Raw genomic sequence first — 25867 nt, 5'->3', positions numbered from 1 at the left:
TTCAGTTGTTGGCTCTTCTGTCTTTGACAGCTGCAGCCCTAGACAGGAACACGAGCAGATCTCAGCACACTTTTGTCCTCTGCCATTCAGCCAAGGAGTGTTGCACCTTTCTACAAGGATATTGAGCTAACCATAATGAAACACCTTTTCCTGTACCTTTATGCCTTATTTAGTATGCTGTGATAGTGTCACAGTCCTAAAAGCAGCTGGCAGGTCCCCACAGCCGTGGAAAAAAGATGCCCTGCAGCAGCCACAGTTTTTGTATGAAATTCATCCCAGAATGAAAAAAAGTTTATAAATACAAATTTTCTGATTCAGTAACCCATTTTTTTCCTGAACCTGATTTTCCTGGAGGCTAGTTTGCTGTGACTGATAAAGTATCAGTGTGACTGATAAAGACTGATAAAGTCTGATAAATCTGTGGTATGGGATTCTTCATTCAGAAGGGACCCAAACCAGTGTGCAAACAGTTTATACCTTTAAGACTGTTCTGGGCCTATGCATATGTATTATTTCACTATGTAAGTGCTCCTGAGTAGTGGTAAGAGCAGGTAAGTTTTTGGAAACAAAATCAGATTTTGATGAAACCATGATGCTAAACTCTTTAATTGTGCAGCAGCTGTACTAAATGCATGATCTACAAAATAACTGCAGAAGATCCAAATCCCAAGGTATTAAAATATACAAGGGCCAAGTGATTTTTAGTTAAGGTTAAACTTCAAGCACAGAGAAGAAATAAAAATGGCAATTCTAAGCAAAACCTCAGTTTCTTATTTGTGGGTCAAAAAATGTAGCAACACAAACAAAAGTTTCATCAAAGCTGAATTACAGTGTAGTGCAGACATGCAGTTGCAAGACATCTGGAAAGCAGCAGGTGAACGGACTAATGTATCTTGGGACTGGATGATCTCCAATGGCTTCTTCTGTAATCCAGTTTCTACTTGCTAATGCCATCTTTGAACAATGGGGGAAAAAACCTTAAGAAGTTCAGCAAGAACATTCAAAAATAAAATTGATGAACTAAATTATTTCACTTATAGAATTGGGAAGAATATACTTATTGTTATTGTTTCATACAGTAAACAACAGTACTTTTGACATCTCCCAAGCTAGAAATCTCTTTTGTTGAAAAAAAGTTTAAATATTTAGAATCAATGAGCTGAAAGTGAAGTAAAACCCCACTCTTTTATTATTTTTTCTTTCTTCCCATATTCTGCTGACCTGTTGTAACTGTTGTTTTCACTCATAGTGTAATGACTGACGATCTGTAGGTTCAGTGTATTGTCAGAAATTCTGTTCTTAAAATTTGAACTAAATTAGAACTCATACTATGGCTAGTGAAGGGACATGTTAAGTCACTTTTTAAAACTGAGTTTTGATAAGTTTTAGATAATTTTTTAAAAGTTGCTTGATTTTCTAGTACCTCTTACTGGAACTTAGAATATTTGATAGTGTCACTGGATTACTTTTAATTTCACTATATTAAAAATTGTGGATAGAAGTGATTTAGTACTAAACAAATTCAATAGCTTCCCTAGAATGGGGATGACCCTTGAGATTTCTATCATGTTTCTTAAAGTGCAGAATGCAAAGACATGACTATAATTATTAATTAATTTTATGTAGGAATGAAAGTGCACTAAGCATAAAAACAACAAATATGGTAATAGAATATTAATGTCAGTTTTTTAATAATCAAAGAGCAGGCAACATAAAAAATTAATTTTGCCTATTGATCTCAATTTGCTTTCACTGGATTCATGTGTATGCATTCTTCCTTTTAGTTGCTACATTTGATTAATCCTCATTTGAGAAACTTCTTCTAAAACTGAACCGTAACAAGGACCTGAGAACATAGTTATTGCTTACATTCAATGCCATTGTTTACTATTTGCCTTCACAAGAATTTAACAGTTATAGAGCACCCCTGTGCTAACCAGACTTCCTTCATAAAAACGAACAAACAAATAAGACTTCTGTTTCAAATGTTTCATACATTATGGCACCAATGATGTTACTAATTCCAAATTAGGATGATTTGTGCCAGAGTTTTTTTCCTGTAATTGCTATATGGTAGCACATCAAATGGTCTGCAGTACTGCTAGGGACAAAAAAACCCAAACAACCAACAAACAAAACAAAAAAAAAAAACCCACAATCACAAAAAACAAACAAACAAACAACAAAAAACCCCAAACAACAAAAACTAACCAAACCAAAACCAAACAGAAATGTAATAGATTTTCAGCCACTGAAATCTATGACCAATGACAAAAGTGCCCCAAGCACATCAATAATTTACTCAGATAAAGCTATAATAGCTTGTGCTGAATGTAAGAATAATAATAATAAAAATATGCTGGTGAACTGAAGAGATAAACAGAATATATTCTAATTGCATAAAAAAATGTAGGTAACTTGAACCATAAGAAGCAGAAAAGCCTGTCTTAAAACTAGAGTCGAAAAGAACTCTTCCTCTGTAACCACAGCCCCATCTAGTGGGACTCCTTTCTAATAGGTGATAGGATTTCATCTGTTCCCTACTCTGACTTTGAGTACTTCGTGTTAGTAAAGACAAGCAAGTAAGAGTGGGAGATTCCCAGGTTTTACCTACACAAGATTTCTCCTTAAAGTATGCTATCTTTTATGCTGTTATAATTATCAGTAACAAAGGGCTGATGCATGCAGGGAACTATCTACTGTATTATCTGGATGAGCTCTGAAAAAGCTTAGAGTAACACTATGGAAAAAGAAGTCAAAGTACTTAGTTTTAAGAGACACAACTGATTATATGTCAAAAAGTACAATGCAGACGTACCATCAGTTGATGGTCCCTAGAACACCCGGGCTGCATGGACTTGCTTCAAAGTTGTCTGTGTTCATAGGAAATTAATAAATTACAAGGGTGCCCAAGAGCATAACAAAGGTCATATTACTTTAGTGAAGGTTGGTGACTAGATTATAATGAATCTGAATTTCATCAGTGATGAATTCTGGCAGTGTACCAGCTAAACTGCAGTATAAGCACATTTCACTCCTGCCTTTACAAAGAAACTGAAGAGATGGCTCATCAGTTTTAAATTCTTCTCTCCAGGAGCTGTGACGTATGGAGTAGAGGGCAGAGGGTCTGTTCTGGTCCATGATACCTATAGCTCACATTACTGTAACACATAGCTCACACTGAATGCAGAAACCAGGTCCAACCTGCAGACAGAATGAGCTGGCCTGCTTCTTGAACAGCATTATTACTTCATTGATGGGAGTCTTCAGGTTGTTTTTATTGATAGCTCACCAAGTATCTTCATCAGCACCTTGCCAAGACAGAGTACTCTCACCAGTTGCAGTGATCACTCTCAAGCTCTGCCTAGTTGGGTTCAGCCAAAGACATAACTTTTTCTTTTCAAATGATTGTTATCTTTGGTATTTCTTTGATTGGGAACAGTGGTTATCAGCACTGACATACTAATTGTTATCAATTTTCTAGAGAGTATTGTCCTGGTTTTGTTAGAAACAAGACCAGTTCTGTTTTAGTGAACTTTCCTTTCAGCTAAGTTCTTCTAAGCGCCTTCTAAGTAACTGCACTTTTCTGAATCTTTAACTGCATGTTTTTTGGACACTGTACTCTGGACTGATAAGATGATCAATTGAACGCATGAGAGGTTCATGTTTAAATTTATTGCTATAACAACTAAGAATTCTGATAACATTCCATAATTGAGAGGGGCGTATTTGCAAGGAGGGGCAGACAGAACAGGTGACTAAAACTGACCAACCGAGTATTCCATCCCATATACATCATACACCCTATAAAAGAGGGAGATTACGAGGGTCTCACTCTCTTCGACCATGGCCGGCACCTGAAGAGGACCTGCCTGTCATCCCTGTGATCACAGGCCTACTTCCAGGCCCTGCATCCCTGAATCCAGTTTCAGTTTGCTGTGAAGTTCCACCCAGGACTTCTTGGTGCCTGCCCTGCAGCTGCTGGAGTGACATCAACTCACATAGGCAAAGCTGTTCTACCCCAGGAAATTCAAGATTGGTTTTGTATATTTTGTATTACATTTTCTCTATTTATTAGTAGCATTAGTAAAGCATTTTAAAACCTTTCTAACTTCAAGTCTGTCTCCCTTTTTCCTTCCTATCACCTTTCCTTAGCAAGGACTTTTCTTTTCCTATGAGGAGAGGGTGGGGGATTAACCGAGAGCATCTGCCACGGTTTATTGCTGCCTTACAATTAAACCTTGACAAGCCAGTGACACAAACAGTGCAGTGGTTCTTCCATCAGACCAGCTGCTGGATACTTGCAAAGTTGGTCAGACAGGGCTATTGTGATTTCTGTTTCAAAGATCCTGAGTCTGGAAGACTGACAATACTTGAGCCTTAAAATAAGAGTAGATAATGCAGAGCTACACTAAACTTCCACATATCCTGGTTCGGAGACATTAGTGTGTGCTTACGGAACGAGGGGAAAATAAAAGCAAAAGCAGAGGGATCTTCCAGTAAATTCACTCATCTTCATGCAGCCAGCAGCTTAGGGACTTTCTATTGCTTAATGGAGTTTTATTCCACAAATTTGTCTAATTGCCTTTTAAACCACTTGTACTTTTGAACCAAAATGTCCCATGGAAATGAGTTTCATGATTTAATAACAATTTGCCTGGAAAAACACTTGTTTCTGTTTGTTTTAATCTTATTACTTGATCATTTCATTTAGTATCTCCTCTTCCTGCATTTTAAGGGAATACACCAAGTAATGATAACAGACACTTTATCCATACCAGTCAGGATTTCATAATTGCTATAATGTCATTCTCTTCCCTCAGTTATCTCTCACATACTGAAACCATTCCATGGCTCTGCTCATCCTGGTATCTATGTTGTACTTTATTTATTTTGTTAAATATTTCCTTTTTGAGATGTGGATGAGAACAGCATAGAGACTTCATGGACTCATGATATGTTGACATAGTATTTTCAACTTTTTTCTTATCTAGTTATCTCCTAATATTTTCAAAAATTCTGTTTTCCTTTTTAACCACATCTGAGCATTCAGAAAATTATCTGTACAATTTCTAATATCTTTCCTAAATATATGTATATGTATTGTATAGAAATTAGAATACTTAACTGATATATGTAAAAATTTTAATGATGAAATTTTCAAAATACAATTATAATTTCAAGTAATACTTTTTACATGAACCTGATGTGGTAGCCAGGAACCTGTCTGCTTACAAAAGAGGATGTATTAAGCTTGGAAATTCATACGTTTCTAACTGAGGAAACTGAATTTAAAAAATTCTCAGTATTTTGAAGCCTGTTAATTAAAGAAAAAACAAACCAAAAGAAACCATTCAAAACTGTAAGGGAAGAAGTCCTTTGGCTTCAAGGCAATAGAAAAATGCTCAGGTCTTCAAAGAAAGCACAAATATTATCATATTTCATAGCGGTGACTACTTTTGAAGAAACAAAAAGTTTTTGTCAGAGCTTCTAGGCTACCAGAACAAAGCAAGCAGAAATAAGGTGTGAAATTCTGGACATAATTGGCTAGGGTTGGCTAGGAAAAGTAATTTTAAAGAACATGTGTTGATTTACTAATCCCTATATAAGAAAGATAATTTGTGCAGACATGTTTAATGTATAAGTGAGCCGGGAGACATGAATATGTAACAGCTGCTGGGGGTGTCTGTGGGGTCTGTAAGTGGACGTGTTGGAAAGATTGTGCCCCCTGAGTGCCCCAGCTAATGGGAAAAGGAAGAGGGACCGCTTGTGACTCGGGAATAAGTAAGGGCGGGCTGTGCCCGCTGACCCAAACCCTGGTTTTGACAGACCTCATAGGGGCTCCTGTGGGCTCTGCCTTTATTTGAACAAAGTTTTCTTTTTTTTTTTTTTCTGCTTTACTCCTTTGTCTGCTCTTTGAACATTTACCTGTAGCAAAGCCGTTTTCTGCACACTTTAAAAATGCCTATGTCTACTTTGACATTTTTTTGAAGCTGTTTTTTGTTTATTTAGAGAGAAGCTTTCAAGTCAACACAGGCTACTTTACTAAAAGAGAACACTTGTTAAATTGCTGTGTAATGTACCACGGAAAATAAATTTCACAATGCGCTGTATTTAGCAAGCATATAGCTTATTATTCACTGGCGAGATAGACACACAGCAAATAGAAAACGGCATTTTAAATTAACATTTATTATTCTAGCAGACTGAAGATTTCCAATCCTGTAATCTGCTTGGAATTTAGCAGAGAACACCCAATGTACCAGGGAAAATAACAGCTTGACCCCAGTAACATATCAAGGCAAAAGGAAGGGTGATGGCCTCTCAGTGCTGGCCACAAACACATTTTCATTTCCCTGGTCAACAGCTTATTCTGGACTGGTGACTGGCCTGCTGCATTCGTTTTTCATGGTCTTTTTGGAGTCATAATATTTACTGTCAGCACTACATCACCTCAACATACATTTGGTGAACTCAGAGGAAAGCAGCCGTACTTCTTAATAATAACTTGTGATAACGATAACCTGCTGGCCTCGCAGCACCTCGGCGAGAGGAAACCCAGCTCGCAGTCACACTTCGCTGGTGACGAAGGGCCACGGGGCGCAGCAAGGCTTAACGAAGATGGTGCACCGCGGCGCAGCAGGGCGGCCGGCGGCGCCCGAGCCTCCATCCGAACGGAAGGACCACCACACGCCTTCCGGCCGCCGGCGGCGGTTCCACCAAGTCGGAGGCGGTGAGGCGGGCCCGCGCGGTCACATGAGCCCGGCGGCCGGGCCCCGCCCAGGCGGCCCGGCGGAGGCGGTGGCTGCGGGCGGGAGTGGGAGTTTCGCCCCCGCCCGCCCGCCCCGCACCCGCTGCTTCTCCGGCCCGGCCTCTCCGGGAGGATGGTGGGAGCGAGATGAGCCCCGAGCCGGAGCCGCCGCCAGCCCCGGCTCGGGAGGAAGAGGAGGAGGAGACGGCGGCGGCACCACCACCACCGAGGGAGGGCGGCGGCGCCAGGCGGGGCGGCTGCATCATGCTGGTGAAGAGGGTCGGCGCGAAGGCGGGCGGCGGCGGCGGCGCGGTGAGTGCGGGACGGGTCTGGGGGCGCTGGGCCCGCGGGGGGCGGTGGCGGCCCTGGGGATGCCGCCGCGATGCGGGCCGGGCCGGGCGGCCCGTGTCGGCCGGCACACGCCGCGCCTCCTCTCCGGTGAGAGGCCGGTTTCCCCCAGAGCGTCCTCCGGCTGCCCTGCGGCCCTGGATGCTCTCTGGGTGCCGGGGTGCGGCGGGTGCTGGGCTCCCGCAGGCTGCGGCTGGCGGCATCGCGGGCCGGACCGGCTCCCGGCCGCACTGCCTGGTCTCAGCGTCCCCGGGACGTTGGCAACTAGTTTATATCGGGCAGAGGCAACACCTGTACGGAGGTGGTTGTAAATAAGCTCTCTTTAAAGTATGTAAATTCGAGATGCCTGGAAGTAGAGCTCAGTTTTCCTTTTAGAGTTCTAGGAGGCACCTCTTGCTGAACCGAAAGCACAGAGTTATTATGCAATTTTAATAACTTACTGCTCTTTCTGTTTCGTTTCTTCCCACTACATCAAGCATTAAGATGGCTTTGTGCAAATAAAAGGAAATGGAACATAGTAGTCCTTATGCTTACTCAAAAGCATCTCTAGGAAAGTTGTGTTTGTGGCACTGGTGTGTAATTGCTTTCCAGGAGAAACATCTTTCAAGTAGCTTAAGCCTTTCACTTTGTACGTGCATGCTCAGAAGATGCCTTAACATCAGCTCTCCTGAGCTTTCTGCAGTAGGTGGAGACAGGTGACTTGTTTCAGACAAGGTGTTTTGAGCTGAGATGATATAACCCATCTTTTTTTCTTGGTAGTGAGCCCAGAGCATAAGATATGAGTAGAAGAACCTGTAGAAACACACAAATAATGTATAATATTAATTTGCTCAGAAAATCAGATATGCTAAAAGCATTGCTTATGTCAAAAGTTTTTTAAAACAATGTTAAGTTCGTGTCAGGGTGCCATTATCTGCAATATGTGTCACCTACCTTTGCACAGTTAAGCTTCTCTGCTATTGGAGAGAGGATAGTTTACTGTCTTATGTTAATATGAAGGAGATGAACTTGTAATATCTTTAGCTGAGCATAAATAGTGTAGCATTAATGTGATATCATGGCTAGGGTTCAAGAATGTAAAAAAAAATGAGTGTTGAAGCCACCTGTTTGATGTCAGTTGGTCCTTTGTTCCTTACTCATATCTGGTGAAGGTGTTAAGATACTGTTAAAATGTGATTAACCTAGAGAAGATGTAAAAACATGTTCTTCTATGCAATTCATTGGTCAAGTTATTTTATGTAACTTAATTCCGAAGTGACTGATTCACACTTCTTGTAATTGATCACTTCTGTATTCGAGCCTTTCAGTTTTCTTTTAGAAATCATTATGTCTTACAAAAGCAGGTTAGACTCCTTCAGAGGTGCAGCTGTTGTCTGCTGTATGGTATACTTGCTGTTTACCTTTGTGTGCAGCAGCTCCCACTTAGGTCTTTAGGCATACGTGACACAGTAAACCAATCTGAAGTCATAATAGGAAAGTAACTCTAGAAGAGGCCTGTTAACTTTTTTGTTAAGAAAAGTAACTTTTCAATTTTATCAGCATGGATGATGTGGTGAAAGGAATAAAAGATGATGTCATTATATAGAAAAAAACCAGATTAACTTACTTAAATATGAACAAAGGGTAGGAAATCAAGAGTACAGGTACACAATTAAAAAAAATAACTTTGATATCTCTGTCTAACTTTGAAGAACAGTAAAACTCAAATGGAAGATAAATTCGTAACTGACAAAGGTGTTAATCTGGTTTTTGATTAATGGAGGGAATGTTTGTTAAAGTTGCATTAAGGATTAAAATGATGCTTTTTAGTACTTAAAATATGCTGGTTTATAGTTTGAAAATACAGGTTCTAAATTACATCAATTTTTAATTTATAAAGTGATCTCAGGCCTTCCTTTTTGCTTTTTTTTTCAGTCTCTCACTTCTAGTTGTGCCCTTAACGGATGTTGTGTTCCTGTTATGTGTCTGCTACAAGAGAAAAAGACATGAGGCTGTAGCCTTCTGAACATTGGTATAGTAGTATAAGAGTTGTACTTAGATCACCTTAGGTCTGCTTCACAACTTTTGATGTCAGAATGGGCTGTTTCCTACTTCGTTGTTGCAGTTCCTGCACCTCCCTGTGATTCTCATGTGGCTGTCATAATGCTAGCACTGTCTCTGCCTAGACTTTGTTGAAAGAGCTTATTCAGACTAAAAGATGAGGGCCTGGATCATGGCTTTGGATGTAATTGCAGAGATCCCTTTGATATCAGTGGGAGTGCATCACTGACATTTAAAAGTCGGAGCTTGCGCTTTTGGCTGCTGACAGAAAAAGTAACTATAGAAATGAAATATTGGTGAGCCGCTTCTTCAGTCTGTGAAGGATGTTTTAATTTTAATTTTTCTTCTGATTATTTTGTCACATCAGATTGGTAGGACAAAGTGGAAGAATAGGGCCAAGTTTGTCAGATTGTGGAAGGCTTTCTTCCCTTATTCCTCCAGCTTGAGAGAACAAGCTTCTGGTTTTTGAATTATCTGTAACTAACATCCTGTTGAATGTATTGGCTTCACTGATTTGAAGAACTAAAATATGAATGCTGCACAAATGACATTTTATTAATTGAGTTACTTGCTCAAAACTAATAACAGCAGTAGTATGTGTAAGTAAATTCTGCTGGAACTAAATCAGTTTCCATTGGATTTTAGTGAGTTCAGAAGTTGAAGCAAACGATTCCATGGACTTTTTTTACTAGTTATGCAATCTTGTTCCATCAGAATGATGAACACTGGTAGTATAAAACTTAGCGTGAGATTTGGAATATTCATACCTCGTACTTCATTTTTGTGCAACCTATTGTCAGTAAAATAATGCCACACTAAGGAAGCTTTTTGGCAAAACACCATACTGTACTGACTGAACAAAGTGCTTGTGTAAGAAGTCCCTAAATAGGATATCTAAGGAGAAAACACACCTAAGTACCTCTTTGAGAATTAATCATACATTAGTTTCATGTTCTTGGACACTGTAAAATATTATGAAGCCCAAGACCTCTGTGGTTTTTAGGAACACAATGAAAGCATTCTGAAGGTTGAAACGGTACATCTTTGAAGTTTGCCAGCCTTTATTCATTCAACTGTTTTTACACAGTGAAACACAACTAGTATATATCCAAAGAATTACAGGTTTTTACCCTTACTGCTAGCGATTTTTTTTTTAATACTTCATAAGAAGTAGAGCATGATGAAATTGAGGCAGCATGATTAAAAGTTATGAGACTTTACTGAAACACCTTTCAATCCAATAAGCTGGTTTCTTAAATTTCTTGCTTGTAGGATTTAAATTGAGTTTTTTGCAGTAAGCACATTGTTCAGATTGGCGGTTTGGGTATTTAGTGCTTTGTGGAGCAGTATATTCTCCTCCACAAAAATTATTTTTCCTGTTAAATCTGTATAATTAGACATGAAGTGTAGCCTTCTCAAGGTTGCCAGTGTCACTCTGAATCCTCCAATCGTGTTAAATTAACACTGAGGCTGAACTCTGAACCATTTCCAGGAGTGATTAGTGGCTACCTTTAGAAAAAAATTACTCCTGCTTATATTTGTGCTGAGAGGGCACTTCTGCTGTTCTGAGTTTGCTGGAACCTGGAGGATCAGTAGCAGCACTCGGGAAGGTGTTGTGTCCAGAGAGAAGTATGCTAGGCTAGAGCAATAGAAACTTACTTATATAAGTAAGACTTGATATTTTAGCAGTGAAGATCCAAACTTAACCACTGGGCAATGAGCTTGAGTAATTGTCCCATGGAGAAGCATGTGGATTAACTAAGCAATCTGTGCTTTTTAGAGGAATTTCTCTTTGTTGTACATCCATCTACATTTTAGGAAGAAAACTTCAGCAAAGGATAAATCAGCTTACAATTTGGTGTAGCGTAATATGCTGGTTATGTATTATTTCTGTAAGAAGTAGATTATTTAGACAATGCAGTACTGTCTAAAGCTGAGCTTTGAAAATGTGGCAGGACATACGGTGATTTGTTCTCTTGGATACTTTTACTATCCTCGGTGGCCTCAGCCTCAAAGACTGGATGAGAAATGGTGTTTCCGTGTTTTATGCACCTCAGAATGTTCCTGCTTCATAAGATTGTCCAGTCTAAACTTAGAGGAATGTATTGCCAGGAGAAAAAAAATGATTTGACATGACATTTTGGACCCTGAGAGTAAGTTGTGCGAAGAGCCAGGCCCTGTTTTACTTATTTTCTTGTATTGTAGTGTAAGAAGGCAGTGACAGTTGTTCTTCTGTCCCTCCCAGTTCAATAAACCCCAGTTGTATTTTTCTGCAGATGTTTTGACTGCAGCTCGGAGGAACCTGCTTCGGCATTCCTCCATACCTTTGGCAATGTTCTTTCTCCTTCTATGGGCCTCTTGTGCTTCTGTTAAATAGACTTTTCAACAAGGTATTTAGCGTTAAAGCTGCTGAACAAAACAAGCAGTCATGGGATGAGGAAAAATCTTTACTTATATCTAATAAAAATACTTAGAACACCAGGAGGAGAGGGTTAGCAAGGCAGGCACATCACATGCTTATGCAGTAATATAATGATAATATTTTTTCCTAACGGTTTATCTTTGAATATGCTTTGGTAAACTATTGCTGAATGCTAACCTGATGTCTTTCGTGAAACTCTCCTGGATTGCGTTCCTAAGTAGTAGACATACTATATGTGGAATTGATTTTTTTTTTTTTTTTTCATGTTTGCATTGTTTACATTTATCTACATTAATTTTCGTCTGCCATTTTATTAGGTCTATTGATTCCATCAACTTATGATGTTCTTCACTGTTATTCTCTCTCTTCTAATGTGAGTTATGTTTCACGTTTTTCACAGCCCGGTGATGAATGTATTGAATTATGTAGGCCTGAGGAGGAAGCCCTGGGCCTCATCTGGTAACTAAGCTCTGCTGTGGAAACAGATTGTTGTTCATTTGGTTTTGTGGTGTTTGTTTTTCTGCTTGCTTTGAGAGCCTTTGGTGTGGCTTCTTGAGCAGGTTTACTTGAATTTTCAGAAGGCTTATTAATGCAATCTCCTTTACACATACATGTTCTTTTGAGAACTCCAGGAACTTTTTAAGACCCAGTTTCTCTTTACAAAATCTGTGCAGGCTTTTCCATTTCCAGCGGGTTGTGATTTTGATACTCTAGACCTGCGGAATATGATTTAGTGTAGCTTTTTCATGAGGGAATGCATCATGATCTTACTGTCCAGGTACAGTTCAGCTTAAGGTATTTCTTTTGGAACTGAAATGCAAGTTTAGACAACATATAAGCTGAATTAGTTATGATTTATATTCCAGCTCACAAGGCACATAAAAAATGCTAAAGAGTGGATTGAAAGAACTTGTGCTTGGTGTATTTTTGCACTCCATACAAGTAACGTGTCTTAGACTGGGATTTGCACACGTAATCCTTTCATGTGACAAACCCTGTTAAGGTCTTGAGGCTGCTTTTTACACTTGAGTGAATTCTTGGCTGTTCCAACAAGTGGGGCATTTGTGGGGAACAGTTGGAATTAAGGTGGTTCCTAAATACTTTTGTTTGAGCACTAGAAAGAGGTAAACATGCAAGATGCCTGGAGAGCTATCTGTGTAATGCGTGCAGAGAAGAGAGCATCCATAATGTAGTGAGAAGGATTGGTAGCAAAATATTTGTGCTAGAATAGGCTAAAATGGTTAAATAGTGATGCAGTGAAGCATCCCAGGAAAGGTTTGCGTTTGAAATGGTCGTGTTTTGGAGGTAAACGAAGAAAATAGCAGAGAAGATAAATGTGAAGAGGGGAATGCACTTCATAATTTGGCATAACTTTCGAGATCTGAATGATTCATACATGGAAGCATGTTTCTCAAAATATTTTACTGATTCTGTTCAGTTCTTTGTTTTCTTGAAAACATGACAGTTGGCATAGTGGACAGCAGTGCAGGTGGCTGTGTAAAAACAAACCAAACCAAACTTGTAGCAGTTAAATACTTGTAGCAGTTTTGTAGGGGCAGAATGTTTCTGTAGACCCTTTTTGAAAGAAAGTAAGAAAACTTCATACTAATGCACTTGAATGTTGCTTTCCATTTTGTAGAAGGGCAGTGAGTGCTGTTTGCAAAGTTTCCTATCTACTGAGACAGAACAAACAAGGAGCAGGCTGTCCTGGGAGACCCTACTGCCTGGTGGGAAAGAACTTGCTGGAGGAGGCTGTGTGGGGAGAAAGGCAAGTTCCTGTGATTGTTCAGAAGTTCAGCTTGGTTGTTATCTGCCTGAGAGATAACAGGTTTACTGGAAAGGTACTTCAGGGAAATCTCTTACTTCTCAGATCAAGAGGATCAGCTGTGAGGATCAGGCCTGAGCAGGTTGTCAGATGGATATTGAAACCCTTTGAGGATGGAGAACACGTGTTGGCAGTAGGTTCTGCTGCTTCACCCTCAGGGGAGGAAAAAAGCATGCTGTATTTATCCAGCTGAGTCTTTTTCTTAATCTTCCTAGCAGGACTACATGGCGCACATCAATGTGAAAAGTTCAAAAAGGTGCTCTGGAGGACTTGATTTGAACAGTGAGAAGTGGCTTTGTTCCGAAATATGCACATTGCTTAAGCGAAACAGTTAAGCATTTTTTAAATTGAATGTTAATGTGCTTTTGCAGCCATTTGAACAATTTTAATTGTTAAATTATAGATTTTAATTAAGAGATACGTAGCCACCTAAAAGTTGTGTGAATAAATGAATACTGTCAATTCTAGCTTTGCTCTGAAGATCTGGGACTGGCTATAAAATTGCATCTTGCTGCGGAATATTTTAGAGTGAATTACACTCGTTCTCCTTCAAAATATCTACGATAAGGTATTCTTACAGATACTGTTGCAATTTTTCCTCTTTTCTAGAAACAATTCCTCTCCAGCTGGATTTATGATCTTGAGATCTTCTCTTGGGTTTCTTAATGTTCAACAGCTGTGTTCTGTTTTTAAAAAAGTTTGTAGTGCATCCCAGTAGTTCTCCCTGTTGTGTTCAAATGAACTTTTGGTTTATTCTGCCTCAAAGAAAAAATGTTTTTAGACTTGGATATGGGAAAAAAGACACATAGGAGTGGCAGGAGTGCAAGATTGGAGTAATAGCAGATTGTTAGACCTTCTAGGACTTCAGATTTTATAATTTTGGCCTTAAACTTTTATTGTTAAGTACTTGAGATTAAGTAATGTTTTACTCATTATTGATTATGCCAGTATAACACCCTGACAAGCAGCTGCATTTGAAAGCAATCGTAATGTTCGTACATAGTTTCTCAGCCCGCACACTGGGCTGTCATATGAAGGAGATCTATGCGGATGGACTATAAGCCCATAACAGATTTTAAGACTTTCCTAAGGGCACTTAGTTTTTACATAAACACTTTAAAATTTGGGCATGAGGCATGATGAAAACAACTTGTATATTGACTATTACTTCTGAAATTCTATTTAAGTAATTTTAACCATGGAGAATTCAGTAGGTTGTCCCCATATTGTCTAGTTCAAGAAGCTGAAAGCTTTTTGTACTTAAGTTCATAAGCATTTTTTGCATGTATGGCTCATGTTCATTTTTTATGTAAATTGCATGCAGTTGTGGTTTGTTGCGAAGTATTTTCTCAACATAGGAATGAGCCACACTCATTACTTTTGAGGTACCTTAATCTTAAAAGCAACTCGGAAGTGTTTTTAGAAAGTTCTGTGATTCTGAAACTATAGAGATTGGTGCTTTTTTATCAGTGGTACAGGCTGTGTATATCATCAGTCATAAGCTCTTTTCTTTACTTGAAAATAACTCTGTTTGATAAAAAATTGAAAGTATTTATGATAAGAGTTTCTAGGATCTACAGAAAAGATGTGCATCCGAGAAGTACCTATCTACATTAGTCTGTTTGACAATGTCACTGAATTAGCCTGTTTGCATTATTTTAGTTTCCTGATGCAGCCATTCACACAAGTGTTCTTGAATAAACCTAGACATTTAGGGCTCTGTAAAGAAACCTGAAAATTATTAACAACCGTCTATGTGGATCATAGGTTGGTAGCTACTAGAATATCTGTGCAATGCTTGAAAGGTGCCTGCTCCTTTCAGGATTAAAATTCTCTTTTTCGAGATTATGTCTTGAATTCAAAAAGCTATAGAGTGTTGGTGTGTGGTTTTTTTTTTTTGTTTGTTTGTTTGTTTGTTTTTGTTTTTTAGGTAGTTCAGTGCAACTATCTGTAAGCTACATGGTACTGCCAAAAATTATTTGCAAACTGTTTTAATCTCCAGGAAATACTCATTTAGGCTTAGTACAACACAAGTATTTTTCTTTCACAGGAGTTTTTAGATGACTTCTGTGGGAAAAAAATGCATGTCTGTGTATGTACATCATCTTTCTTGTAAACCATGTAAATCTCCGATCAAATTTGCATGTAATAATAACATTAATAAAAAACAAACAAACACCCACCAAAAAAACCAAAAAAAACAAAAAACGCACAAAACCCAACAAATACTCTAAAACTTCATTTTTAGCAGCATTAGAACTGTTTGCAAACCAGAGGTTGATGGTTATGGGGATGTGAAGCAGGAGAAAGGCTGGGGAGAACCTTACCTGCTCTCTGCTGCAAAACTTGCCTTTTCCAGAGGGAACTACCATGGGAGGGATCGTCAGGCTTCAGTATAATCTGTGTTAAGTGCTACTTGGACTGGCATATATGTTAGCAAAAAAATGCTCTTAAAATCATTATGCTATTACATTCTGTAGAAGTACTTGCAGACTTCTTACATGAGGAAGATTTTTTCCCCCTATAATCTTCGGAATCTTTGTTATTTAGAGATGAAAAATTGCATGGCAACCTGCAGAGCAATATTGATAATACTTGAAAGTTATTGGACTCCCAGAGGTGATCTTTGCTCTATGATATTATCATATTATTTCCCAGGAGAAAGAGAACTGTTTTATTCAAATCCTCAAGCTTTGAAGCAAGCTGCAATGTAGAAAGTAATTTGAATCTTGCTTGCTAGAAAAAATACTGTCTGGGTTACTTTGAGTTTGCTGCTACAGGTTTGGATAAACTCTGATAGATTTAAAAATTATTAGATATCTGGACACTTAGGGTGTTTGGTTAGTAGGGGTTTCTTTAAAAATCTTTACTATAGACTTTTAGCTTAAATAAAGCTTGTAATACAAGCATTTTCTAAACCTGTAATTCTTATATACCTAGAGTAAAGGTACTGAGCCGGGGAGTAACACCAAATGCATCTCTGTTCTACCTTCATGGAAGGCCGTCTTGACTATTTTTGGGTTCAGTGGGAAGACCCTGTGTTTCATGTTCTCCCTCCTCTTCACCTGCTGAAATGACACAATCAGGTTGAAAGTTGTCACTAGATGATGTGTTGTCAACTGAATCCTGTGTTACTATATTATGCAATGTGCCAGAGAAGTGTCCTTTTGTATTTGGGTAAACTTTATGCATGGGAGTACCAGCTGAGAGCACTGTACTGCTCCTTTCCAAGAATTGCCAGTCCCGTGGGAGCATAGTGTCTCTGGCTAGAAATGCTGAAAAACAATCTTCTACAGAACTAGGAAATGGAAAGAGTAATTTTAGAACACAAAAAACTTTGTAAAACAGTTACTATGGCAAAGGGCACATACAAATGAAAGAAAGCAGCAGTTCTGGCTACATCTGCTTTACCCAAGAGTTCTGAATGGTTCATCTGAATAAAGAGATTCCAGATCTCTTGTTTGGGATGCAGGCCTTGGGTCCTGAATGGCAGCATCTTGAGCATTTCTATAGTTTGGTAATTCTTCCTGGGATTCCCTGTTGACCAGCAGAATAGCTGCTGGGTCTCCAGTCTGGGCACACACAAGCATGAAATCAGTTGGTCAGCAGAAAGCGGGTGTACAGACAGCGTAAGCTGCTCCTTGTGATTCTGTGATTCTTTTCTCCTACTTTGACAGTTTCAAATATGAAAACCAGTGCTCTTCCAGTCATGTATGTTGTTGTAGTTCTCTTGTAGGTGATGTGATCTTAATAAATCAAGATCTGCTTTGTTGACACTTGTGGAGGTAGCAGGGAAAGTTACACCATTTGTCCTGCTGCAGTGGAAGGGTTGTGATTAGTGCTCATAGGGGAGGAAGCCTGAAGGCACATTGCAGGTGAGAGCAGTGCAGGGCAATGCCAGGAGTAGGGAAAATGGTTCTCTTCAGTCAGCAGGAGTTCGCGAGAACAAACTTTTTCTACTTCCCCAGAGATCTTTAGTTGTTTCGTAATAGCTTTTCTCCACCCTTGTTTGGCTTCTTATTGTTCCCAAAGGCTTGGTAGTAGGTCATCCTGAAAGCTGGTCATGCTCAAAATATGTTTGTAGGAGATCTTTGCACATGTAATGAACTGCATGTGTTTTTCTTTCTTAGCAACAAAGTATTGGTCGGCCAAGCGTGTACCATGCAGTGGTGGTCATATTCCTAGAATTCTTTGCCTGGGGGCTCTTGACAACTCCAATGCTAACGGTAAGTATCACTGATCAGCTGCCATGGCAGGAATGACTAATGTCAGTTTGCTGATTGCTAGGTATCGGGGTTTTAATTTGTTTTACACTTCCTACTTACCTTTTAAACTGAATTCCAGGAGTCTTAACATTCAACACTGTGCAGTAGTAGTATACTACAGCTTAGATCTGCACTGCTGAAAGACTGAAAGATAGTGAAAATAAATTAGGAAAGTACTGTACTACTATAACTTTTTTCTGCCTTTTAGAGTAACATTAGTTCAGTGTGTTGAGGAGCCTCTGATTCTGGCTCTTTTTAAGACTTAATCATTCAATTTGTCTTCCAGTCATACCAAATGGATAAACTATGCATCTTCTATTAAAATTTGTATTCTGTTAATGGGGTAGGCGTTTTGCCAGCATGGAACTTGAAGTAAAATGTAAAGGCTTTCATGTAAGAAATAGATTTTATAAGTATTTAATCGGTTCTGGAATGCGATTGTTTTCTGGATGAATAAATAATTCGAGTGTTTGGTAATAGGATATGAAGCCTTTCTTCTGAAGACATGGGTCTTACTCATTGAAATCAAGCTTGCATGAGAGAAGTTGTCAAAAGTCTATTAGTCCAGTTTTTCATCAGATAATATCTGAGAGCACTTTGAATATGGGATGAGCAAGGTCATGTGGGATTGAAGGTACTTGGAGTTAATTATTTTCCCTCCCCAAACTCCAAATCTCCATAGCTCTAGAAAGATGTTTGTCTAACCTTCCTAAAGACAATCTCTGATGTTCTTAACATAGCTTAATAATAAAAGAGTCCATATAAACACATATAAACAGTTAACAAATTTCCATGAAGTAGATGTCACACTGAATTACCATCCTATCATGCTGTCCTGCCCACATCAAAATATGGGAAGGCTGACTGGGTAGTCTTTCATGTTTTGTTTTGTTTTTTTTTTGTTTTTTTTTTCTTTCCATGTTTTCTTAATGGAAATGCTCAACTTCAAGTTGATTTAGCTTGACACTTCTCATTTAAAGGGATAATGTACAAACAGTTCTTGTGCAGGCTTCAGAAAAATCCATACTTCAGTAGAACTTTGTTAGGTGGGTTCTTCAACAGTGTACTCAGTTGAAATAGTTCCATATGAAGCAGTACTGTCACATGCAGCTAAAATGTTAATTCTTGAAATTTGTATTTATCATTGTATTGTGTTTAAATAAAGTGTGATGAAATGCTACTAATGTAAAGCTAAAGGCTTTGTCTAAAGTATGTGGATTCAGTACAGCTATGGCATTGAATGTCTTGTATTTTGAAAGCTGTGTTTGTCTCTTATGTGGTCTTGAATACTTATGAGGCTGTTGCATTGGACTGAAAACTTGAAGCACTGGGCTACATATAATGGTATAACTTACCTCACACAGATGTAAATGGCGTCTGTGCTCTTGAGGGTGATCATCTTTATTTGTAATCTGCTTTGCACACCCTAAAGACTGATATTTGATTTGAATCATTTCAAATCTAGCTTAATACCCTGCACCCTTCTGTCTTGTGGTAACCTACCTTGGCTTGTTGATCAGACAGCAGTACTAGAAGACATGTGGAACTTTCTTATGAGCAAGGTTCAGCCTTTGAAGTAACAGCTGCCCACTTTTGCTCAAGCAGGTTTGTCTGCTAGAAAGGGCAGAAATGGAAATCTCTGACCCATTGATCAAAGTTCATGATCACTCAAGTTTTTTGTGGTTGTGTCATGATTGTCCAGGTCATTGTCAACATTCAGTAAGGTTAGAATTTTGTGTTGTGTATTGTCAAAATAAACTGTATGCTGAGATAACTGAGATTATTTAAACATTTTTTAGATTACTTTTCTACTTCTTTTGACGTCTGCCAGAAAAGCTGTAGTGGTTATTACATGAGGCTATACTTGGAGAAGAAAAGATTGAAAGTGTTTATAAAACACACAAAGGCTGTTTTGCACACTACCCAAAACTTATACTCACTACTCTTGTTTATGGAGTTGTAAGCCAACAATAGTAAATCACCATAAGCAATATTGATCCCTTAATGACATATCCTGTATTCAGTATCATCTGTTTTTTTTCAATATGTAAATACTTTAATCGATAGAACTTGAGTAAGGCAGTTTCCTCTACCAGTTTGTCAACTTTAATTTCTTGTGCCTGTAAAGTAACAGAAATTAATCTCGAAAGCTTGAACTGATATCAGCCATGGTTTCGTACCTGGAAAAATACTGGAAAACACTTTACAGAAAGATAAATATATTTGACTCTGTGAGCTTCCTTTTTTTTTTTTTTTTCTTTTAACTGAGAAGATGTCTGCTTTCTAGATCTCTACTTTGAACCCTAACTTTTTTTTCTTCATTTGTTTCATGAGATCAGTGGTCAAACCAGTGTAAAATTGTTTTAAATATATAAACAGTAGATGAGACCAGAAGGAAAAACAGGTGAGAATAAGCAAAACTATCTCATCAGTAGTTAACATGGGAACAACCACCTTTATTGAACTTATGATTTGAGAATCTCAGTCATCCTTGGAAAATGATACTGATACTTTTCAGTGACACTAAAGTATGGTGTTTCTGCAGGCTAGTGGCATTCTCAATATGTTTATAAATACTTTTTGTAGTTGTTGCCACTTAGCTGTAGATAAAACCAGCAAATACATTTGAAGTACATGTGTGTACATGCTTTGATCATTGGAACAACTCTTTAAATTGACATAATAGGACCTGTGTGGCCTTTTAACTCTCTTGCATATTTATGGTAAATCTGTTTAGTATAGATTAACATACTTGCCCTTGATTAAGACTGCTAGTAAAGCACCTTAAATGAATTCATAGCTGTACTGAAAGGATACATAAAGCACTAAAAACTGTTGTTAGTATTTATAAGCATCTGCTTGTTCATCAAAAGTGTTTCTGATTATGTGACTAATGAATATCTATAATTTGTTCAGAAACAGTTTTCACAGTGCCTTTTTGGGCAGTTGTGAATATAGCATTGTTTTTTTCTTGACTGAGTAAGTTAGCTGAATCACATTTTCACTCCTAATTAGTAACAATGATTTAGTCAGCCTTTTGATTTATACCATATGGAGATGCTTTTTTCTTACATTGATCCCCATTTCGAGCAAAGTACCTCAAACCAAAGTGTCTTTGCAGTACAGTGCGGTCTGTGCCAGCAGATGAATTTGTGCAAATAAATTGTTATTAAACCTTTTCAGAATATTATCATGAAGACGGATATAGTTCTGGGGTCAGATACTTTTTTATCAAGTCCTAGTAGAGCTAAGCTGTTTATACAAATCTAATTTAAACTTTGAATGAACTTTCTCCTGTCTCTCCTGATTCAAATAATGCTTTTCTATCTTGTCAGGTCTTACATGAAACATTCTCCCATCACACATTTTTAATGAATGGTCTTATCCAAGGTGTTAAGGTAAGATTTTTTTAAAACCTCTGACCTCTATGTGTTCCTACATTGTAATTTATCTCTCTTGCATTCTCCATGAGAACATCCAGAATACTGAGAATGTAACTAATTCTTTAACTATTTTTTCATTGTAATGGTTGTGTTCTTGGGCTCAGGTCAAGATTTACAGCTAAACAGTAGCATCTTGAAACAAATGAAATGTTTCTAGAAGTTTAGATTCCTCTCACTTGGATAGGTACCATTTGTAGCTATTGTAATCTTGATAACGATCCTTCTGAAAACGGAGCAAAGTTTTTGATGTCTGCTTCCTAATGTTAGATGATTTAGATCAAAAGCAGATTAATGCAGCCATGATGACACAATTGAGATAAAAAATGAAGCACTTAAATGCTGTGATTTTTGTCCAAGATGTAGTATAAAAGCTAATTTTCTGCAGGGTTATTGTGGTGTGTGGGTGGTGTGTTTCTCCCCCCTCTCCTCCCACACCCTGGCTGGGCAGCTTATAGTTTACTTACATTACTGCAGTCATACAGTGGGCATGCTGGATTGTTGCCACAAAAACAGTTTGCAAAATTTCTCAAGCATTAAATAAAACTTGAAAGTCTATTCTTTGCTAACTGTCTTACTGGGAGGCTTCAAAGCACTTAGTGTAACATATGTTATGTTAGCACTTAGTGTTAATTTATAGCAGCCAGAAATTATTTAGCTTTGTATTCTGTAGCAAATCTAAAGCATTGCTTTTAGCTGTAAGAACGTGACATCTTTGGGATGGACTTGCTGTCTTGACATATGTCATGGTGATCTGGCAGAACACTATGCACTAGAGGTATTGGGATGTCTCAAACTGAAGGAGGAAGTTAACTTTGCATTGCTCTCTTAGAAAAACAATGGACATGTTTCTCTTGGTGTTTTCTTTCAACTCCATTCTCAGTGCATTGTAACTATGTGTATCACTTAAAAGTGGTAAATGAAGAATTCCTGATATATTTTCTACAGAGCACATAGGTAGAAAAGTGCATTACTATCACGGTCTAAATGTACATATTGCTCTAAGAGGTGTAATAACCAGGGGAGCCTAGATCAGAGTGAGCTTGCTCTTCAGTGTCCAATACTTTATTTAAAATGCTGTTTATGAAACATCAGAAGTGTTTTGGGTGACAGCAGAAAGCGTTAGTTCATATTCTACTGAAATCTGACTGAGAAGCAAAAGCATTAATTTCAACTAAGGCATCTAACTTTCCTAGGATCTGATAGCCTGGCTTTGTAGCTTTTGCTTTCAATTTACTTACTGAAATCATTGAAATCAGAGTTATTCATTGTGATTTGGCAGAATAGTGATTCATTATAGTAGTATGTACACATATGTTAATCTTGAAGGTGACTATATTTGAATACCAGAGGTTAACTAAAGTTAGCTGGAGTAGACTTCCGGTGTATTGAAGTGCTTACAGGACCATGTATCTTCTAATGTTTGGATTTATGGCAGAGTTGGGTTGATGAGGGAATGATACACTAATGAGGAGGAAAGGAAAATGCATCTGTTACGGAGGTTTTGCAGTCAACAAACCTGTGGAAGGCTTTGCTTATTTTAATTCTTTGGTGTCATACAGAACATATTTGAAACCTAGATTCAAAGACTTTATGAAATGCTGAAAAATCTAGTGTTTGATTCTTAGTCAATATTTTTCCATGACAGCTGTAGCTGTAAGTCTAACTTTTGCCACTTTTGCCATTATGGTGTTCCACTGTCTCAAAGTGTCAGGCTTGTCCTCATAGTTCTTGCGATGTGCAAGCGTCCTGTACATAATAAATATGTAGTATAAAGCAGTAAGTGTTCTGTTTACTTTGCTTCAGAGAACAGTTAGGTTACCCAAAATTCTCCTTTAGGACAGTCCAAATCAGAGGGCAATTTAGGTTTGGGAAGTCTCGTGACAGAAGCTAAGAAGATGTCTTTTGTGAAACTAGGCTGTAGGTTTTGGAGATTAAGAAACTTTTTGCAGTCTGCGGTACTTCTATATTGAATAAAACTGATCTTGAAAAAATGCATGCCTCTTCTCTGTTGTTTTTTTAATGCACTCAGGTCTAATAGATTCAAAACTTGGAACATAGAAAAGTAGTCTGTAGAAGAAATTGTGTACCATTTCAGTTATCTACAATTTTGTGTTTAATTTCAAATCAAATTGCAATTTTAGTCCATTTTTATATTGTAGTTGAAATGAAACTAGGAAATGTAAATACAGATGTTAATTGTTTTTCTTCTGTCACAGGGTTTTTTGTCATTTCTCAGTGCTCCGCTAATTGGTGCTCTATCAGATGCATGGGGAAGAAAATATTTCCTCCTTCTTACAGTCTTCTTCACTTGTGCCCCAATTCCATTAATGAGAATAAGTCCATGGTAAGTAGTACAGACTGCAATAAGAGCTTGTCAGTACAGCAGAAATTCAGAGGAATAGTTCGGGGAAGTGGGAGAGCAACAATAAGACAAGGGAAAACCACTTTCCTTTCAAGATGTGTTTGCTTTATTCTGGAGCTTTTTTGTTTAAGAGGTATTAAAATTGTGTATCTTAAAAGTAGAAATTACAGAATGAGAATTAGTTACTTTATTCACACAAGTATAACAGTAGTTGACACGGTTTGATAGCCCTGTCTAACTCGTTTTTAAGCTCAGCTGTTCATCTGTTTCCCCTGAGGACTGAGTGCTGGTAATAAGCATATTTTTAAAGCTAAATGAACCTTAGAATTTATTGACCACAGAAAACTTCAATTGCTGCAAACGAGATCTTTTAAATCTTTGACTAGGCAACTTTGTAGTCTTAACTGGGTAGCATTGACTTGGCTTCAGTTTCATTTACATGTTTTGTGAAACTTGGGAGGATTACAAAAGAACTTCTTGTACACTGAGTGTATTCAGAGTTCAGATTTCGAAGCATTGTATGTGATAGTTTATTCCTTAACTGGTTGAGAAACTGAGTTCTAAGATAATTCCTTTTGCATAACTTAACCTTGCTTAAGCTTTGACTGTATGAAAATGTATAGGTACCATGTCCTAAAGGGGCCACTTCTTTTAGGTTGATGTAGACAGTAGAATATAAAAAATTGAAATTATGTTTTCCAGTATTTAAGTGAGACTGCACAATCATTTGTCTCCAGTAAACCTCTACATTAGTTCTTGAGCTACAGTTTTCATAGATTAAGTACAAACTTGCTTGATTAGTAAGAGAAAAGCAGGAAGGCTTAGCTTAAACTTTCTAATTCTTGCTTTTAAATTCTTAGGTGGTACTTCGCTATGATTTCAGTATCTGGAATCTTTTCTGTTACCTTTTCTGTAATATTTGCCTATGTAGCTGATGTAACACAAGAACATGAAAGAACTACAGCCTATGGACTGGTAAGATACACTGAACTTGAAATATGAAGGTCATAATCTGACCTTTTTTGAACTTGTGTTTTGACGTGCACATTTTTTCCTGATTAGTGTAATGAGGTTGATAGAGAAAGGAATGAACCATGATCAAGGCGCTGCGTTAGGGTTTGGGAAATCTAATTTAGACTTTTTAGTGATGCACAGACTGCTCCTTGCTTATAGGAACAGAATAATAATTTAACAATTTTAACTGTGGAGAGGGCATATGTAACAAAACATGTTTTAAGTTCTGCAGGCACAACAAGAAAAGTTATTAAATGCAATATGAGTTATTTAAAACTTGATCTTGCAATATCTTTCCACCACCCATAAATTGCACTTTTTGTTTGTGATTTCTTTTTAATATACAAGGACTTTTAGCAAGAGAAGAAGAAAATAGTTCAGTTAGTACAAGCTAGCCTTTTGAGTGATAATACAGTTCCTGCTTAGTTTGTATTCCTGAGTATCTGTGTTGGCTTGGCTTTTGCAGGCACATTGGTAGATGGATGCCCCTTAGCCTTTGAACATCATTTATCCCTTCATCTTCTGCATCTGTTTTCACTCTACAGATAGTAATGGACGTGATTCTTGGCTGCCTGTACCATACTTTGAGCTTTTCTCTATTTTCAGCCTTAGGGATGTATCATTCCTCAGATGATGATTTAACATTTAAGAAAATAAAGGACTTAGTTCTCTTGAATCAAGCATGTGTGTTTTTAGAGCAGAGCACAAAACAGGTTTAGAAGTTCTGGAATTACCACTTCATTTCTCCTGCCTATAAAGAGGGCCATAAGTGTATTCAGAGCATATATTTTTCATGCCTTCAAACAGTTTTTTGTTAACAGAAAAAGCTCGGTCTGAAATTCTATGAAGTGAAAGACAAAAGTGCACTTGTTTTGATCATGTATAACAAATTGATTAGGAAGAGATAAAGACCTTTGTCTTAGGAATGTTTTTCTAGCTTGGTATAAAGCGAGGTTTCTAGCTTGTGTTCTTACTTATTTTATATAATCGTTATGCAGAGTGTTTTTATTTTGGGGACTGGAAAAAAGTAGTAATTAAAAAACCCAAACAAACTAGCTTTATTCTAACCTCTTCTGATTTTTATAGTGAAATTTAACAGCACTGGATTTTTCATCATTTTTTGCTGTATGTAAATATAACTAGTGATCTATTAGCATGTCACTGCAACATCGTAGGAAGGAATACACTAGCTGATGAAGTTGTTGCCATAGCTAATGATCTCCTAGTTTGCTGTGCTATCCAGTGGTAGCTCAGTATTTAAAATGCAAACTGTTAACCAAGGCATTATGTATTACTCTGTGCATTACCCAGAGTGCTTAGTCTCAGTTTCACTTAGGCAGGCATTTAAATGTGCTGACAACTTTTTCAGTGAGATCTCATCAAACTCATAACTGGAA

The 25867-nt window shown here is 37.9% G+C and overlaps 1 protein-coding gene across 1 annotated transcript in view; it reads left to right on the top strand.

Annotated features, from left to right (window-relative positions):
* Positions 1 to 6898: 6898 nt before the first annotated feature.
* Positions 6899 to 25867, top strand: part of LOC308052053 (hippocampus abundant transcript-like protein 1) — a gene marked incomplete at both ends in the record, with an annotated part of 31305 nt that continues 12336 nt past the window's right edge. Inside the window, 5 exons of the mRNA XM_080362809.1 lie at positions 6899 to 7063; positions 17517 to 17612; positions 20987 to 21049; positions 23311 to 23438; positions 24317 to 24431. Coding sequence (XP_080218935.1) covers positions 6899 to 7063; positions 17517 to 17612; positions 20987 to 21049; positions 23311 to 23438; positions 24317 to 24431 — 567 coding nt within the window. The remainder of the gene's footprint in view (positions 7064 to 17516; positions 17613 to 20986; positions 21050 to 23310; positions 23439 to 24316; positions 24432 to 25867) is intronic.

Source organism: Nesoenas mayeri (genome assembly GCF_963082525.1).
Source record: "Nesoenas mayeri genome assembly, chromosome: Z".
Lineage (NCBI taxonomy): Eukaryota > Metazoa > Chordata > Aves > Columbiformes > Columbidae > Nesoenas > Nesoenas mayeri.
The sequence above is the reverse complement of the archived record's forward strand: the minus strand, read 5'-3'. Positions and strand labels throughout refer to the sequence as shown.